General features: G+C 40.9%; 1 protein-coding gene across 7 annotated transcripts in view; it reads right to left on the bottom strand.

Annotated features, from left to right (window-relative positions):
* Positions 1–17,634, bottom strand: part of LOC124044239 (PTB domain-containing engulfment adapter protein 1-like) — a 182,668-nt gene that overhangs the window by 49,169 nt on the left and 115,865 nt on the right. Inside the window, exon 1 of one of the 7 annotated variants that reach the window (XM_046363844.1) lies at positions 2,104–2,229. The exons of 1 other annotated variant lie outside the window; for it this stretch is intronic. Coding sequence is in view for 5 of the 6 variants with exons in the window: in XM_046363839.1 (XP_046219795.1) it covers positions 1,555–1,718 (164 nt within the window). In the remaining variant the exon portion in view is untranslated. Of the gene's footprint in view, positions 1–1,554; positions 1,816–1,857; positions 1,991–2,103; positions 2,230–17,634 lie in introns of those variants that run through there. 5 more of the 7 variants (XM_046363842.1, XM_046363839.1, XM_046363840.1 and 2 more) reach the window with 5 other exon arrangements.

Below are 17,634 nucleotides of genomic sequence, written 5' to 3'. Positions count from 1 at the left end.
TCAAGTGCCAGCAGCCTACAGTGTATCTAAAGGCAACCACCAAGGGAATATAGGAGAGCAGGTTACAATACCCTCTCACTGTGGATGTTTTCTTACTCTATGGTTGGGCTGTGTATGCCTGGACTGACACTGTAATGTCCCTTATTATGATTGACAGAAGCGGTTTGCTATTTTTAATGGCTTCCTGGGCTGGTGAGTCAACCTCTCTTTGAAGAACCTTATCCCCAATCTTAACACAGAGTCGCAACCCTCCCCACTGCTATTAACCCTCTGCAGTGTGACTGTGCAAGCATCGGGGTCAGGTATGTTTGAGGTCACAGTTGCGGTGATATATAGCCGTCTGGAGAATCAGACCGGCTGAACAATCCTTATTCTCACAGGCGTTGCTCAGGTTTAAAATTCCCCGGGAGCGTGTATGTAGCGTAACCTATAGCCGGGAGAGTTAGAGGGAATGGATTGTTCCTGGGGACGACCAAGACCATAATATTACGCAGTTTACTAGAGCAGGGAACAGCCAGGGACCGTTATACGTTATTATCACGATACTTAGATGCCAATAAGATATATATTGAGAGACTCACCATTCTATGTGTATTTCAATTCGATACTGTGATATTACTGCATTTCGGTGTGCCTAACATATGCTATAGTTCACTATATATCTTCTGCAGAGGGACAAGAGAGAGCCATGAGAAAACGAGTTTTGATCATTCATGGATATAAGTGCTGAAAAATTGCAGTCTATTTGAAAAGATGGAGAACAAGCTCTGAAGGACAAATAGTGGATTTACAGTGCAGGTACAGACAACTACCGCAACAACAACATGATACGAGACAACATATTGTCAGTAATAATATCCCGATATGTAACTGTATTGATGTTTTTCCCGGTTCACTACAGTTTACAGTGCGCTCAGTTGACCGAAAACATCAGAGGACAAGCTGATGCTCGGAGTAGTTACAGTAGTGTATAAACACTATCAGGTCTGATCATAAAAGCAAATAGGACATAATGAATGCAAATTGACAGCTGATGCCATGGCTAAACTGCTTCCAATCAGTGTACACCACACAAAAGTGATAATAATTGGGAGCAATGATGCGCAAACATATTAAGAACAATGTTTGAAAGACAAAAACAAAAACAGCAATCAATTTAATTATTCAACAATGTATGTATTATGTTTTACTGATACACATTGAGGCTAACACTTCTAATTAAATCAAGGCTGGGATAATTAGAATTGAAGACAGTCCGTTCAGGTAAACTTAATTCCAATTCAATTATTTAAACGATTGCTTATAATTCCAATGAATTATCAATAAACTGAGTAGAAGCTATTTATATCAAAAGTTTTTCAATGCTATAATTTTATTTACTAAAATCACTTCCTGAATTAATTGTCCTTAAGCAAATGATTCACTAAATGCGGCAGAAATTAATTCATGAGGTTTATCATTCGTCATTTGCTCAGAAAAACTTGCCGTCAGTTGCGCAATTCCATTTCACTGACTCAAACAGTTGGAATTTGTTGGAAAACAGAAATGACCTACTTTGAACCCAGGGGGAAAATAAATTCTCGAACCAAAAAAGCAATCCGCAAATTTAAAAAAATCCAAAAAATTGATGTCCCCTTTAAAAACCTCTCTAGCAGCCGCAAATCTGAGCCATACGCATACAAAAAAAGCAAGCCAGTTTGACATGGGATGAAAAACATGCACTGCAGTCCCCTAACATAATGCCGCTCGGAAAACAACAGCGCTTCATTGTTTCTTCACTCGCTTTCACTCGCTCTGGAATTTTGCTTGCTAAGCGCGAAACACATTAGACATAGCAAAAACTCTTTATTAATTTACCCCGACATTCCACAGTTAAATCAGCCTCAACCAAACACAGCGCTGCTCCCCGAGCTCTCTCTCTCTCTCTTTCATTCAATCAGACACAGGAAAATTCCAGCTCCCTTAACAACAGCAAAAGAGACAAACAAACAGACCAACCGATGATTTACCCCGTTGCCAAGAGAAACTAAAATAAGAGAATGGCTTTCGAGTGGTATTACGCAAAGATGACCAGGCAACAGCACCAAAATAAAAGCGACTTACTTGCTTTGAAACCGGGTGGAATAGTAAGAAGAAGGAAGTTCCCGCAGAGCCTAATAGTTTTCAGCTGTGGGCCAGATGGTGATACATTCAGGATTGTGGTAGAGGAGATGGCTTTGCAAAATTTCAACAAGGGCTTTTTTTTTAACAGAAACACGATACCTGGATTTCAGAGTCAAAATTCCTCCACCCACAATTCATGCAAAAGTTGTTTTTCTGCAGATTTTTCTGGAAGGACATAAAAAAGAAAATTGCTTTCTACACAAAGAGGAAACATACAGAGATTACCTTCAAAAATCTACTTTCCAAAGGTTTCAGTCTAAACTGTCAATCTTATATCACTTTTGGAGAGACATGGCAATACATTGAGCTTTTAGATATTCAAATCACGATGTAACGTAATGTGCCTGAAAAGAAGCCCTGAATCGATAAAAGAGCATGAGAAAATGCTTTGTTTGATTGAGATTTGGGGAACACAATATGCTGTGAAAACACATTTTAACTGCAGCTGCAGAAATACATAAGCATAGGAACAGTGAATCCTAGCTGCTTGGACTGTGTTATATCTTAGTGAAATTCATTAGGGCCCTTTTTCAATCAAAGCTGGTCAGCAGGTTTCCTGGGATTCTTGCACTGCGAGTTCAAAACAAAACCAAGTTTACAGTGTGAAACAAAATTAAAGTAAACTGCATGTTAATTCAAACAAAATTAATTCCTTAAGAAATGTCATTGTAGGGAACAAAATGTTGGATTTGACCCCCAAATTCTTTATATAGGTTTTGATTGAATACAGGCCCGATGTGATGCCATGTTTGTTTTGGCTGGGAGTTCCCGGGCTTCTGAGTACCATTTAAATCAGGGAGGGCCCGGCTATCAGGACTGAGGTTCTGTTCACACTTTGTTTTCCTAACGCTTTGCTCTAGTTTGCTCTCTATCATTTTGTGTTTCAGTCTTCTATGGACAGCTGGGGTGAGGTAGGGTGTTAAGGTTTGTGCAGACATTTGCTAGCTCTCAAAGTGGAGGCCCTTCCACAAGTGGCCATGTGAAAGATCAAGTATGAAGAGAATTTTCATTACAAGTTCCGCTGTCACCAATGCAACTTCTCTGTTAAGTTAGAGGCACCTTTTATTGTCTTATTTTTGATTATAAACTGATTGCTATTTGGCCAATATACCATGGCTAAGGTATATCAAGGCACTCCACGTTCCATCGTGCATAAGTACAGCCCTTAGCCGTGGTATATTGTCCACATAACACTCCCCCTCGGGCCTTAATTGTATCAGGGAAAAATTTTATTTAGATTTTATTTTACTAGGCAAGTCAGTTAAGAACAAATTCTTATTTACAATGACAGTCTTACCCCGGCCAGACCCTAACCACGCTGGGCCAATTGTGCACCGCCCTATGGGACTCTCAATCACGGTCAGTTGTGATACAGCCTGTAATTGAACCACGATCTGCAGTGACGCCTCTAGCACTGAGATGCAGTATCTTAGACCACAGCACCACTCAAGAACCTCCAAAGTATGTATCAATTAGGGCCGTGACTAAACCAGTAGCGCAACATAGTTTCCATGGCTAAATGAAGCACAGCAAACTCTTTGATCCGAAAACACCTGCTGTATGTAAAGTAGTGTGTCCTATAGCTTGGAAAAATAAATACATGTGACTCTGGATGACATTTGTTTCCAACATTAGGGCTGTTTTCCTAAACAAGTTAATACTGCGAAAGGCTAAATCTAAATAAGTAGGACCACTACAGTATCTGATTGACACTTGTCACACCTCTACCCCAACTTCCACGTTTAAAATATTACATCTACTGTGGCTAATTAATGCCATGGCTGCTCTTTTCTCAACGAGTGCAAAGGCACATTGGGAAACATTAAATCTACTTAATTTCTATCGGATCAATATCAATCTCCAGGATTGATATTCCCAAGACATAAAATGTATCTTAAGAGGTAATATCAGTGTTCTTGGGAAATTAGCATTTTTTAAATTATTATTATGGAAATAAGAATAAATCAAGAATTACAACAACAACAACTAACTCAATCTTATTATTTTATTACGTATCTGATGTATTCAGTAAAAAGTGCTTACAACCCACACAATAGTATTATGAATAGTCAGTTGCTAACAGACATTCCTCCCAGTTTGTTACCATTCCTTTCACAAAGACATATCAAACCAAAATCAATGTGACCAAATTGAACCACATAAACATGTCCATAGGTCACACGCACTGGCATTTATTTCTGATTCTACAAGGAAATGATCAGAAACAATAATGGATTTCAGTGTCTCTTGCATGATATGTTAATCAGAAATTGAAGGACACACTCTTTCGTTCTAGATAGTTTGAAAAGCCTATGTTGAAGAGTGTGCCTTGCGTGAAAAAAAAAAAAAAAACAATATTAACTTTTATAAAGACTGAAAATGTCAGCTAATTCTAATTCTAAAGTGCAAACAAAGTTTTGGTTATGAGAAGCCAGTTGTCAGGAACCCCGTTGGTACATCCATCAGTGATCATATGTTGCATGGCCATCCCACTGGGCACAGACGTCAGTTAAAAGGCTACTTTTGATTTACATTTGGTTGAGTTGTCAACTAATTTAATTCAACTTTTAAAAAACAAGAAAAAACATGTAATTAGATTAAAGGTTAAAAGTTGGGTAAAGAAATGCAAAAAGACAAAATGCCCTTACGTTGATGACTTATTGCAAATTCAAAAAGTTTTCCATTTTGATTCAACACCATCGTGTAGATTGTTTTGGGTTGAAATGGCATGGAAACAACATTGACTCAACCATTTTTCCCCCCTAGCGGGATGACATCAACTGCAGGTACTACAATAAAACACAGTCACCATCTGGTTACACTTTGGTTTACCAAAGACATGGGAGCTATTTTGAGAATTGTACAAAACTCTACTATAATACTCTACTACACCAACAAAGCACACAAACATGTTTTTTTCCCCCCATGTGAAGTGACCAGGAGCATTTGGGCTTTAGATTTTATTTTCCACCCACAGTCTAAGTCTTCCACTTAAGTCAACAAAGCCAGGACGTTCCTGAAAACTGCAAGCACAACATTGGGGTAAGGCATCTGCTGTTTGTACTGGAGGGCAGAAGCATGTGTTTTCAACCCTTGGAACACTGCAGGGCATGGAGCTTGGTGTTAGGTCTCCATGTCCCTGTCACAAACTACAGAACACAAAGCAAAAAAGGAAATCTCACTTATAGTCTTGCTGTCTTTGATTTCAGGCTATGGTTCTTACATGGCGCAAACACAATGAAAGTGAAATTATTTGGAGGGGGAAATGTTTGACAGCTGAACCAACTGGTGATTTGGTTAAATCATAAAAAATGAATTGAAATCAAACTTTATAGACAATGATATTGTGCATACAGACAAGCTGTGTCTCCATGATGTACAGTGGGGCAAAAAAGTATTAGTCAGCCACCAATTGTGCCAGTTCTCCCACTTAAAAAGGTGAGAGAGGCCTGTCATTTTCATCATAGGTACACTTCAACTATGACAAACAAAATTAGATTTTTTTCCTCCAGAAAATCACATTGTAGGATTTTTAATGAATTTATTTGCAAATTACAGTGGAAAATAAGTATTTGGTCACTTACAAACAAGCAAGATTTCTGGCTCTCACAGACCTGTAACTTCTTCTTTAAGAGGCTCCTCTGTCCTCCACTCGTTACCTGTATTAATGGCACCTGTTTGAACTTGTTATCAGTATAAAAGACACCTGTCCACAACCTCAAACAGTCACACTCCAAACTCCACTATGGCCAAGACCAAAGAGCTGTCAAAGGACACCAGAAACAAAATTGTAGACCGGCACCAGGCTGGGAAGACTGAATCTGCAATAGGTAAGCAGCATGGTTTGAAGAAATCAACTGTGGGAGTAATTATTAGGAAATGGAAGACATACAAGACCACTGATAATCTCCCTCGATCTGGGACTCCACGCAAGATCTCACCCGTGGGGTCAAAATGATCACAAGAACGGTGAGCAAAAATCCCAGAACCACACGCGGGGACCTAGTGAATGACCTGCAGAGAGCTGGGACCAAAGTAACAAAGCCTACCATCAGCAAGGGCATTGAAGATGAAACGTGGCTGGGTCTTTCAGCATGACAATGATCCCAAACACGCCCAGGCAACGAAGGAGTGGTTTCGTAAGAAGCATTTCAAGGTCCTGGAGTGGCCTAGCCAGTCTCCAGATCTCAACTCCATAGAAAATCTTTGGAGAGAGTTGAAAGTCCGTGTTGCCCAGCAACAGCCCCAAAACATCACTGCTCTAGAGGAGATCTGCATGGAGGAATGGGCCAAAATACCAGCAACAGTGTGTGAAAAACATGTGAAGACTTACAGAAAACGTTTGACCTCTGTCATTGCCAAAAAAGGGTATATACCAAAGTATTGAGACACACTTTTGTTATTGACCAAATACTTATTTTCCACCATAATTTGCAAATAAATTCATTAAAAATCCTACAATGTGATTTTCTGGGGGTTTTTCCCTCATTTTGTCTGTCATAGTTGAAGTGTACCTATGATGAAAATGACAGGCCTCTCTCATCTTTTTAAGTGGGAGAACTTGCACAATTGGTGGCTGACTAAACACTTTTTTTGCCCCACTGTATTTATTGGTTGTCCTGCTAAATCAAATATCTGCCTTCTTCGTAATACAAACAAAGACATACAGTCCTCTGCACATGTCACATAGTTGCTCAAATCATGTTTCAGATGGAAACTAGAAAAACACTACTTTATCCAACGGTCAATACCCACTGGCAAGAGATGTCTAGTTTTGATTTACATTTGGTTGAGTTGTCCACCTAACGTGAATTCAATATGAAATCAACCAAATATGCCACCATGTCATTTGATTTAGTTTACAAATTATGGTGACTTTTTTTCAAATCTAATCAGTTTCCCACATTGATTCAATGTCATCACATATCATCTTTTGGTTGAAATGACATGGACACAATGTTGATTCAACCTGTTTGCCCTGTGGGTAGGGATTCGGCTGTCTCTCCCTTCAACAATAAAACATGACATCCAATCAGAAGGAGTCATCCACTTCCCAGGGCCAATTTCTCAAGCTGTGCAAGGTTATGCATGCTGATCCAGCAGCATATCACCAAGCAGTCCTGAAGGCTCTCAACAACAACTGGTTCCCCTTGCATTCAAAACGTCATATGGTTAGAGCCACAACCACCATCTGCTGAGCCTGTCTTATCTTATCAATACACAGATGTTGTGTCCAAAGCTTTAGGCTAACCCACCACTTCCAGAAGAGTGAAATTGAATGTAAAGCCTACAAACAGTATGTTCCCTGAATAGTAGTGCCTGTTACATGAAGTTGAGGTAGCAGAGGGGTTACCTATTTCTTGATGGAATAATGTGTCTAGCTGGCTGCTCTGTCATGGAACGTAATTAGAGAGGAATGGGGGAACAGTACACACTGTGAGGAGGGAACCTAATTGGCAATTAGCAGGAGTTTAGGAGGGAACCCTGGACTGGAGGTGAGCATTTACATCTCTCGCAGTGTTTATTATAATATGTTTGATCAACCCTTTGTCCCTAGTTGGGGACGGAACTTCTGTAGTCTAAAATGTGTAGTTGTGTTACTCTGTATGCATGGGGTATTACACATTTACAAATACAAAAGGGTTATCCCATCAGAAAGTATGTAAATCGGTTTCAACTGAAATCAGAGAGACACAGGGATGTCACTCTAACAGTAACTATTGCTCCCAACCTACTTAAAACAGGGTTAGATCTTTTCCAGAGAGAGCCATCGTGGCTGCAGGCTTTTGTTCCAACCAAAAAGTTACGCCCCTGATTGGCTAACAAAGAATAAGAATAAGTTGTTTAGTAGTGTCAAACGTTTGCCCAACGGTAATCTTATAAAGTTATCAGATATTCCTTGAAAATGACTGATGTCTTCAGGGTGTTTCAAGGCTTTCAAAAGGTCATGGCAGTATATCCTTTCAAAAGGTCATGGCAGTATATCCTCTGGGAATCGTATCTTATACTTCTTTCAGAGGTCATATTTGCCACCACTCACAATAGAAGTTTGAAAAGTTTCTTAGACGAGTGCACAGGACTTGCAGAATAATGTAATTTTAATGGCAGATGGCAGATGACAGATGTTTAGCTGCTGACTGAGGTCATGTCACAATCTAGAAGTGAGTGGTGCACATTATACTGTAAATCATGTATAATTAATCATGTATTTCTATGGCTATAAATCCCTTGCACTACACTGTTAGTATCAGCGTTAGTTAAAAGTGCTGTCATGTTTTGACTTTTCCATTACAAAAATAAATTTAATGTGGTGCGTGCTGGTGGCGGGGAAGTCAGGCGCAGGAGAACGAACTTGGTATAAACGGAGTATTTAATGAAAGTTCACAAACTCTAACGGCCTGAGGAGCCACCACCGGCCTGAGGAGCCACCACCGGCCTGAGGAGCCACCACCGGCCTGAGGAGAGACACATGGAACGAGGGATTAATATGGTAATCGGGGGGAAGCTGTAACTTATAGCAAACCTCTTTCACTCTTCTCAGGACTTTAAATGGCCCCACAAACCCCGGACCCATCTTCCAACAAGGCAGGCGGAGGGGCAGGTTTCGGGCCGAGAGCCAGACACGGTTCCCCGGTGCGAACACTGGGGTCTCACTGCGGTGACGGTCTGCGCCAACTTTCTGGAGCAGCACGGTGCGCTGAAGGTGGACATGTGCGGCGTCCCATGTTTCTTCGGGGTGACGGAACCAGTCATCCACCGCAGGAGCCTCGGTCTGACTCTGATGCCAAGGAGCCAGAACCGGTTGATACCCTAGTACACACTGGAAGGGAGAGAGGTTAGTGGAGGAGTGGCGGAGCGAGTTTTGGGCCATCTCTGCTCAGGGCACGAACGCTGCCCACTCCCGACCGGACCTCAGAAACCTACCCACATCCTGTTTAACTCTCTCCACCTGCCCATTACTCTCGGGGTGCAAACTTGAGGTAAGGCTGACTGAGACGCCCAGATGTTCCATGAATGCCCTCCAGACCCTCGACGTGAACTGGGGACCACGGTCAGACACTATATCCTCAGGCACCCCGTAGTGCGGGAAGACACAAGTAAACAGGGCCTTCACAGTTTGTAGGGCCGTAGGGAGACCGGACTAAGGGAGGAGACGGCAGGACTTAGAGAAACAATCCACAACGACCAGGATCGTGGTGTTACCCCGCTGCTCTACCCTCGGGCAGGTGGTCGAAGACTGCCCGGAAATGGTGGGTGAACTCCTCTAACTGGTCCAACACCGCATCTCCCCCTCTCCACATGGCATTGGCCCACTCCAGGGCTTTCCAAGTGAGGCATGAGACGAGGGCCGACACCATCTCCCGATCCGATGAAGCCGGGTGAACGGTGGCCAGGTATAGCTCCAGTTGCAGGAGAAACCCTCGGCAGCCCGCAGCCTCTCCGTTGTACTCCTGGAGCAGGGAGAGACGAATCCCACTGGAACCAGATGGAAACAGAGCGCTCGGGGGAGACCCTGGTTGTGCTGGTGGAGGAGCTGAAGAACTTGGTATAAACTGAGTATTTAATGAAAGCTCACAAACTACAAAAACCAACATATACAAAATAAAGTGGGTAAATAAAACCTGTCGCACACCATAACAGACATAGCACCTATACATAGAATGTACAATCACCGACAAAGACAAGAGGTAAAACAGAGGGTTAAATACACAACATATAATGATGGGATTGAAACCAGGTGTGATGTGAGACAAGAAAAAAACAATGGAAAATAAAAAATGGACCAGCGATGGCTAGAAGGTCGGTGACGTCACCGCCCGAACAAGTAGAGGGACCAACTTCGGCGGAAGTCGTGACAATAAATCACAGCTGAGTTTATCAACATATGACTCATACCTTAAAAGAAGTGGAAACGTGTCCAATGTGCTTCTCACATCCCAAGATTACTCTGACTTCTACCAATTGTAACTATACTACCATGTAATCTGAATAGCCTTCTTTCAATTAAATAAGTCAAATCTATCAAAATAATTATAAAGTAACATATTCAATGTGGGACAGAGAAATGTTAAAGTCACGAGTCTACAGTTGATACAAAGGACAAGACAAAAAACCACACAAGCAGAGAGACTAATCATAAGTTATGAAGAGTTAATGCTAGCTATTCTTGTTGACTTCCAGTCATTGCACTATTGCTAGTTAGTATTGGCTAGCAAAACTAACATCCTTTAAACTGCACGCACAGACAGAAAAATGATATCCATGAGTTCGTCTGACAGGGTAAGTAGAGAAAAAGGCCTGAATGTGCAAAATGCTGCAGTATGTCTTTAATATACCAACAGTTATTAGGCCAATGATATATCCAGGAAGAGCAGTTATCCCGTTACAATTTCAATAGGGGGAAGATTGTCACATGCAATTCAAAAATAGATTGAGAAAATGTTTGGAGTTGACACGCTCGTCGAAATCGTGGAAATGACCGGACCAAGGTGCGGCGTGGTGAGCGTACATTTGTCTTTATTATAAATATCGCTAACAAAACAAGAAACAACAAAAATGAACGTGAAGCTTACTAGGGCTATACAGGCCACTAACAAAGACAACTACCCACAAAATACAAAAGGAAAAAGGCTGCCTAAGTATGATTCCCAATCAGAGACTAAGATAGACAGCTGTCCCTGATTGAGAACAATAACCGGCCAAAACATAGAAACACAGAACATTGAGTTTCCCACCTGAGTCACACCCTGACCAACCAAACATAGACAATAAAAAGATCTCTATGGTCAGGGCGTGACAGGAGTCTCACTCTCCACGGGCCTCTTGAATCTTGGCGAGTGGAAACAGCTGACAAAGCACACCATTTCTGGAAAGGGATGTCAAATTCTCAGAAATATTTAGACAAAATTATCAAATCTGTCAAGGGTCATCGTCTGGGAGCCCTGATATATGTAACGCTTCCCCTGTATCTTGACTCCGATCCATCACAGTAACCACAATGTCTATAGTGTCAACGACAAATAATTAAATAAAAATGTATCCTTCCACCTACACAGACAAGCATCTTGGCATGCATTCAAGAAGGTCAGATATTCTGCAGAGTAATTTAGCTAACAATTCATTGACATTGACACTTTTGCTGACATAGTGATACACTCCAAGCTCAATTCACAAGCTCAATTCACATTCTATCAAGTTTCCAACATACACTGCCATATGATCACTGGGTTCAAACTGTGGGACAAATTGCATTTGCCACTACAGTAATTGCAAACCATTGAGGTTTCGCTAAGTGTCTAAAGTTTCTGCACAATTACCTTGACTTTGCATGACAGAGGAATTTAATTTACTCTAATAATGATTCAAATGTTGTATCTCAAAATGCAAGTTGCCAAATATGACATCAGTGATGTGAAAATCACTTTTCGAATTACATGTCACTACCAATTTTTCCCCAATGCTTAAATAATGCATTATACATTAGATTATTATACATTTACATGTTGATATGTTCTACATTGTAGTTTTATAATGAATATGCATATAATGCAGCTATTTTGGATGCATTCAAGCATTTCAAGTTATTGTAAAGAAGTTGACCCACTTTCAATGTGTCAAGGTAGTATCTGAAGAAGATGTCTAGGGTTCAGCTGGAACGGAGGGTAGAGGTACATTTTTTTTTTTTTTTAACATTATTTGAATAAAGCTTTGTTTTATAGAGCATGATATCAACAGTGCCTTGCAAAAGTATTCATACCCTTTGGCGTTTTTCCTATTTTGTTGCATTACAACCTGTAATATAAATAGATTTTTATTTGGATTTTATGTACTGGGTGGCAGGTAGCCTAGTGGTTAGAGCATTGGATTAGTAACCGAAAGGTTGCATGATCGAATCCCCGAGCTGACAAGGTCGTTCTACCCCTGAACGAGGCAGTTAACCCACTGTTCCTAGGCCGTCATTGAAAAAAGTATTTGTTTTTAACTGACTTGCATAGTTAAATAAAGATAAGTAAAAATGTACATACACAAAATGAAGTGAAACTTTCAAAATTACTTGTTTCAAAATATTATACAAATAAAAAACAGAATAGTGGTGCGTGAATTCACCCCCTTTGCTCTGAAGCCCCTAAATAAAATCTGGTGCAACCAATTACCTTCAGAAGTCACACAATTAGTTAAATAAAGCCCACCTGTGTGCAATCTAAGTGTCACATGATCTCTATATATTCACCTGTTCTGAAAGTGGCCTGAGTCTGCAACACCACTAAGCAAGGGGCACCACTAAGCAAGGGGCACCACTAAGCAAGGGGCACCACTAAGCAAGGGGCACCACTAAGCAAGGGGCACCACTAAGCAAGGGGCACCACTAAGCAAGGGGCACCACTAAGCAAGGGGCACCACTAAGCAAGGGGCACCATGAAGACCAAGGAGGTCTCAAAAGAGGTCAGTGACAAAGTCGTGGAGATGTACAGATCAGGGTTGGGTTATAAAAGAATATCAGAAACTTTGAACATCCCACAGAGCACCATTAAGTCCATTATTAAAACATGGAAAGAATATGGCATCACAACAAACCTGCCAAGAGAGGGCCGCCCACCAAGACTCAGACCAGGCAAGGAGGGCATTAATCAGAGAGGCAGCAAAGAGACCAAGGATAACCCTGAAGGAGCAGCAAAGGTCCACAGCGGAGATTGGAGTATCTGTCCATAGGACCACTTTACGACGTACACTCCATGGAGATAGGCTTTACCGGAAGAGTGGCCAGAAAAAAGCCATTGCTTATAGAGAAAAATAAGAAAAGACGTTTGATGTTCGCCAAAAGGCATGTGGGAGACTCCCCAAAACATATGGAAGAAGGTACTCTGGTTAGATTAGACTACAATTGTGTTTTTTTGCCATCAAGGAGAACACTATGTCTGGTGCAAACCCAACACCTCTCATCGCCCTGAGAACATCCCCACAGTGAAGCATGGTGGTGGCAGCATCATGTTGTGGGGATGTTTTTCATCAGCAGGGACTGGGGAATTGATCAAAATTGAAGGAATGATGGATGGCGCTAATTACAGAGAAATTCTTGAGGGAAACCTTTTTCAGTCTTCCAGAGATTTGAGACTGGGACAGAGGTTCACCTTCCAGCAGGACAATGACCCTAAGCTTACTGCTAAAGCAACACTCGAGTGGTTTAATGGGAAACATTTAAATGTCTTGGAATGGCCTAGTCAAAGCTTAGACCACAATCCAATTGAGAATCTGGGTCATGACTTAAATATTGCTGTACACCAGCGGAACACATCCAACCTGAAGGAGCTGGAGCAGTTTTGCCTTGAAGAATGGGCAAACATCCCAGTGGCTAGATGTGCCAAGCTTATGGAGGCATACCCCAAGATACTTGCAGCTGTAATTGCTGCAAAAGGTGACTCTACAAATTGACTTTGACGAGGTCAATAGTTATGCACGCTCAAGTAAAAAAGAAAAATTGTCTTCTTGTTCGTTCACAATAAAAAACATTTAGCATCTTCAAAGTGGTAGGCATGTTATGTAAATCAAATGATACAAACCCCCTAAAAATCCATTTTAATTCCAGGTTGTAATGCAACAAAATAGTAAAAATGCACAAGGGGATGAATACTTTCTCAAGCCATTGTAATTAGATACTTTGTTAGATGATTAAACATTCCTTCATCATAAAACAACTTTCTTTCTATTCACATATGCAAAATGTGGAGCCCTACTGTGCTGCTGAAGCTGGATAGTTAAATTAAAAATATGAATTAAATTACTATTTGAGGAGAAAAGGATTTCATGACAGTCTGCATTGTTTTGCGATGAATAATGTTAGCTGAATGCCAAATTGTCTTCTTCATACATTCTTTTGTACTGTGAAGGTTGACACTAAACAGACATGCAAAAACACAGAACTTTTTGGTTTTCTCGTGAAGTGATATCATAATGCTGATAGGGTTTGGGGAAGTGGGGGGATTTTGCAAGAGCCATCACACACCCACAGACATAGCTCAAAAAACACTAATCTCAACTTGCTCCCTTGGTTTACTGTTCTTAGAAAATCCAGTACCCCCTCCTTGCACACACACACACACACACACACACACACACACACACACACACACACACACACACACACACACACACACACACACACACACACACACACACACACACACACACACACACACACACACACACACACACACACACACACACACACACACACACACACACACACACACACATCTGAAACCATTCATGTGCTCCACACAGTGCAACTTTTGATTTCAGTCCACTGCCCATCTTCACTTTAACCATTCTCCCCACAGAGAAACACACATATTTGCATGAGGGGGTGCAGAAATTGCTAAGATATATTTGTGATGTTGGCCTGTAGCCTATTGCTTCTCCATGGGACATAGATGAGAGAGTCAGTTCCATATAGGATGAAATACAAAACCAACTTAACCTATTTGAGAGCCTTTTATTAAGCACATTAGCATTGCAGATTTGCTGGTGTAGTCATTGTAAATCCGATTACCCACTGCTGATGCATTACATGGATCTCTGAATCTGTGGGAGCACCGCAGGCAGGGAAGCAAGCAGAAGAGGTGTTGTTCAGCATATCCTAGTAGTAAACAAATGGACATGAGGGCTACCCTGGGCCACCTCTGGGATCACTTAACTTCTTACGGTAGTGGAACCCCTCGACAACATTCTGCTGAAAAGGCAGTGCACGAAATTCAAAAATATTTTTTTGAAATATGTAACTTTCACACATTAACAAGAGCAATACATCAAATTAAAGATAAACTTCTTGTTAATCTACCCATCGTGTCCAATTCCAAAAAGGCTTTACAGCGAAAGCACAACATATGATTATGTTAGGTCAGAGCCAAGTCACAAAAACACACAGCTATTTTTCCAGCCAAAGAGAGGAGACACAAAAAGCGGAAATATAGATACAATTAATCACTAACCTTTGATGATCTTCATCAGAAGATGCTAATAGGACATCATGTTACACAACACATGTATGTTTTGTTCGATAAAGTCCATATTTATATCCAAAAAATCTCAGTTTACATCGGCGCGTTACATTCAGTAATGTTTTGCTTCCAAAACATCCGGTGATTTTGCAGAGAGCCATATGAATTTACAGCAATACTCATAATAAACAATGATAAAAGATACAAGTGTTATTCACAGAATTAAAGATAGACTTATCCTTAATGCAACCGCTGTGTCAGATTTTTAAAAAACTTTACGGAAAAAGCACACCATGCAATAATCTGAGTACGGCGTTCAGAGACCAAACCATCCAAAGAAATATCTGCCATGTTGTGGAGTAAACATTAGTCAGAAATAGCATTATAAATATTCGCTTACCATTGATGATCTTCATCAGAATGCACTCTCAGGAATCCCACTTCCACAATAAATGTTTTATTTGTTCAATAAAGTTCATAATTTATGTCCAAATTCCTCCTTGTTGTCAGCGCGTTCAGCCCAGTAATCCATCTTCATGAGGCGCGAGCACGAGGTCCAGATGAAAAGTCCAAAAGTTCCGTTACAATCCGTAGAAACACATCAAACGATGAAAAGAATCCATCTTTAGGATGTTTTAAACATAAATCTTCAATAATGTTCCCAATAGAATTCCTTTGTCTGTAGAAAAGCAATGGAAAGCAAGCTAACTCTCACGTGAAGGAGCGCCACGAGCTTGTGGCAGTCTGCCAGAACACTGACTCAAAGAGCCGTTATGAGCCCCTCCATTAGAGTAGAATTCTCAAACAAGTTTCTAAAGACTGTTGACATCTAGTGGAAGCCTTAGGAAGTGCAATTTGTCTCCATAGACACTGTGTTAACGACAGGCCAAGCTTTGAAAAACTACAAACATCAGATTTCCCACTTCCTGGTGGATTTTTCTCAGGTTTTAGCCTGCCACGTGAGTTCTGTTATACTCACAGACATCATTCAAACAGTTTTAGAAACTTCTGAGTGTTTTCTATTCAAATCTAATAATAATATGCATATATTAGCAATTGCAACTGAGTAGAAGGCAGTATACTCTGGGCACGCTTTTCATCCAAACGTGAAAATGCTGCCCCCTATCCCAAACAGGTCCCAAACAGGTTAACATAAATTAGAGCATTGGGGGTAGAGATGCCTGGGGGCTGAGACCCTTGGTTGGCTAGTGTCATTATTAAGGAGCCTTAGCTATGGCCAGAGACCTTGGCTAAATATCAGACCGAAAACGTTGAGCTCTCGATATGTGCATCAAGTCAATCTCAAAAGCTAGTTGTAAAGTCATCGAGGCCTCCACTGCAACCTTCGGAAGCCTTTTTATCGAGCGGGCATCCCGTGCCAACTGTATCACCTCACAACAGCAATAGTCACTACTACGTCCTTCTCAAAAACAAATTACACTTTTTCCACATTTTGTTATGCAACAGACATATTCAAAAAATGTAATAAACACATTTCCTTAGCAATCTACACACAATACTCCTTAATGACAAAGCGAATACAAATTTAGACATTTTTGCAAATTCTCCCTTCCCTCTCTCTCTCACTCTACTGAAGGACTCTTGCCTTTGTTAAACATAGAGAGTCTGTGAACATCAAACAAGTGGGGGGAAAGGAACCATATTTCGGTAATAGAACCAATTGAAAATATGCGTTGGTACTTAATGAATATGATGTCAGTTCGGTTGTCATCTGAGACATTATGACTGATGACAGGACGACATAAACTGTATCTGGGAAAGTCTACACATTCTAGTTATCAGATTCACATGGAATTGTTGTGCAATTTAAATGTTTGAATATGAAACTATTTGTGAAAAGATTAAATGTAATTTTAGCTTCCAAATGAGAGAATTGGGTTTTCATAAGGTTAGAGCTCTGCTCAATCTGTGGCGCGCCCCTCTGAAGAGATTTTGGTTATAAACTATGAAACACACCTTTCTCTCCCTCCACTATATAAGCCCTTGACAAAAATGTAACTTTCTGTTCTGCAGCCTCACGTTAAAAGGTCTTATATAATAAGCTGTTCCGAGGACAATAGGACGACGGTCTATACGTTAAAAAGGACTAACATGTCAACTACAGAACTAAGCCAACCTCAGTGTGAGCTTTGGTTGTGAATGGTATGAAATTTGAACTCTTATTCACTAAAGAAGTGAGACATCCTAGCCGTTGAGTTAGCAGCGGCCGCTGTGAACGTGGGCTAGGAAAGGACGGACGACATATCCAATTTACCACCAGAGACATTCTTCCGAGGACAGGAAGATCTCTGTTGGCCAACACGGCCAGCATCTACGACCAACTACTGAAGCGCAGCTCAAAGTAAGTATTTATTGCATTTTCTTTTCCAAATGGGCGGTAATTTATAATGCATAAGATACTGTATTTACGATAGCATGGCTTCTCCCTTTGTTCCTCAGTCTTCCCGATCTTTCA

The sequence above is a fragment of the Oncorhynchus gorbuscha genome, linkage group LG09 (genome assembly GCF_021184085.1).
Source record: "Oncorhynchus gorbuscha isolate QuinsamMale2020 ecotype Even-year linkage group LG09, OgorEven_v1.0, whole genome shotgun sequence".
Classification (NCBI taxonomy): domain Eukaryota; kingdom Metazoa; phylum Chordata; class Actinopteri; order Salmoniformes; family Salmonidae; genus Oncorhynchus; species Oncorhynchus gorbuscha.
The sequence above is the reverse complement of the archived record's forward strand: the minus strand, read 5'-3'. Positions and strand labels throughout refer to the sequence as shown.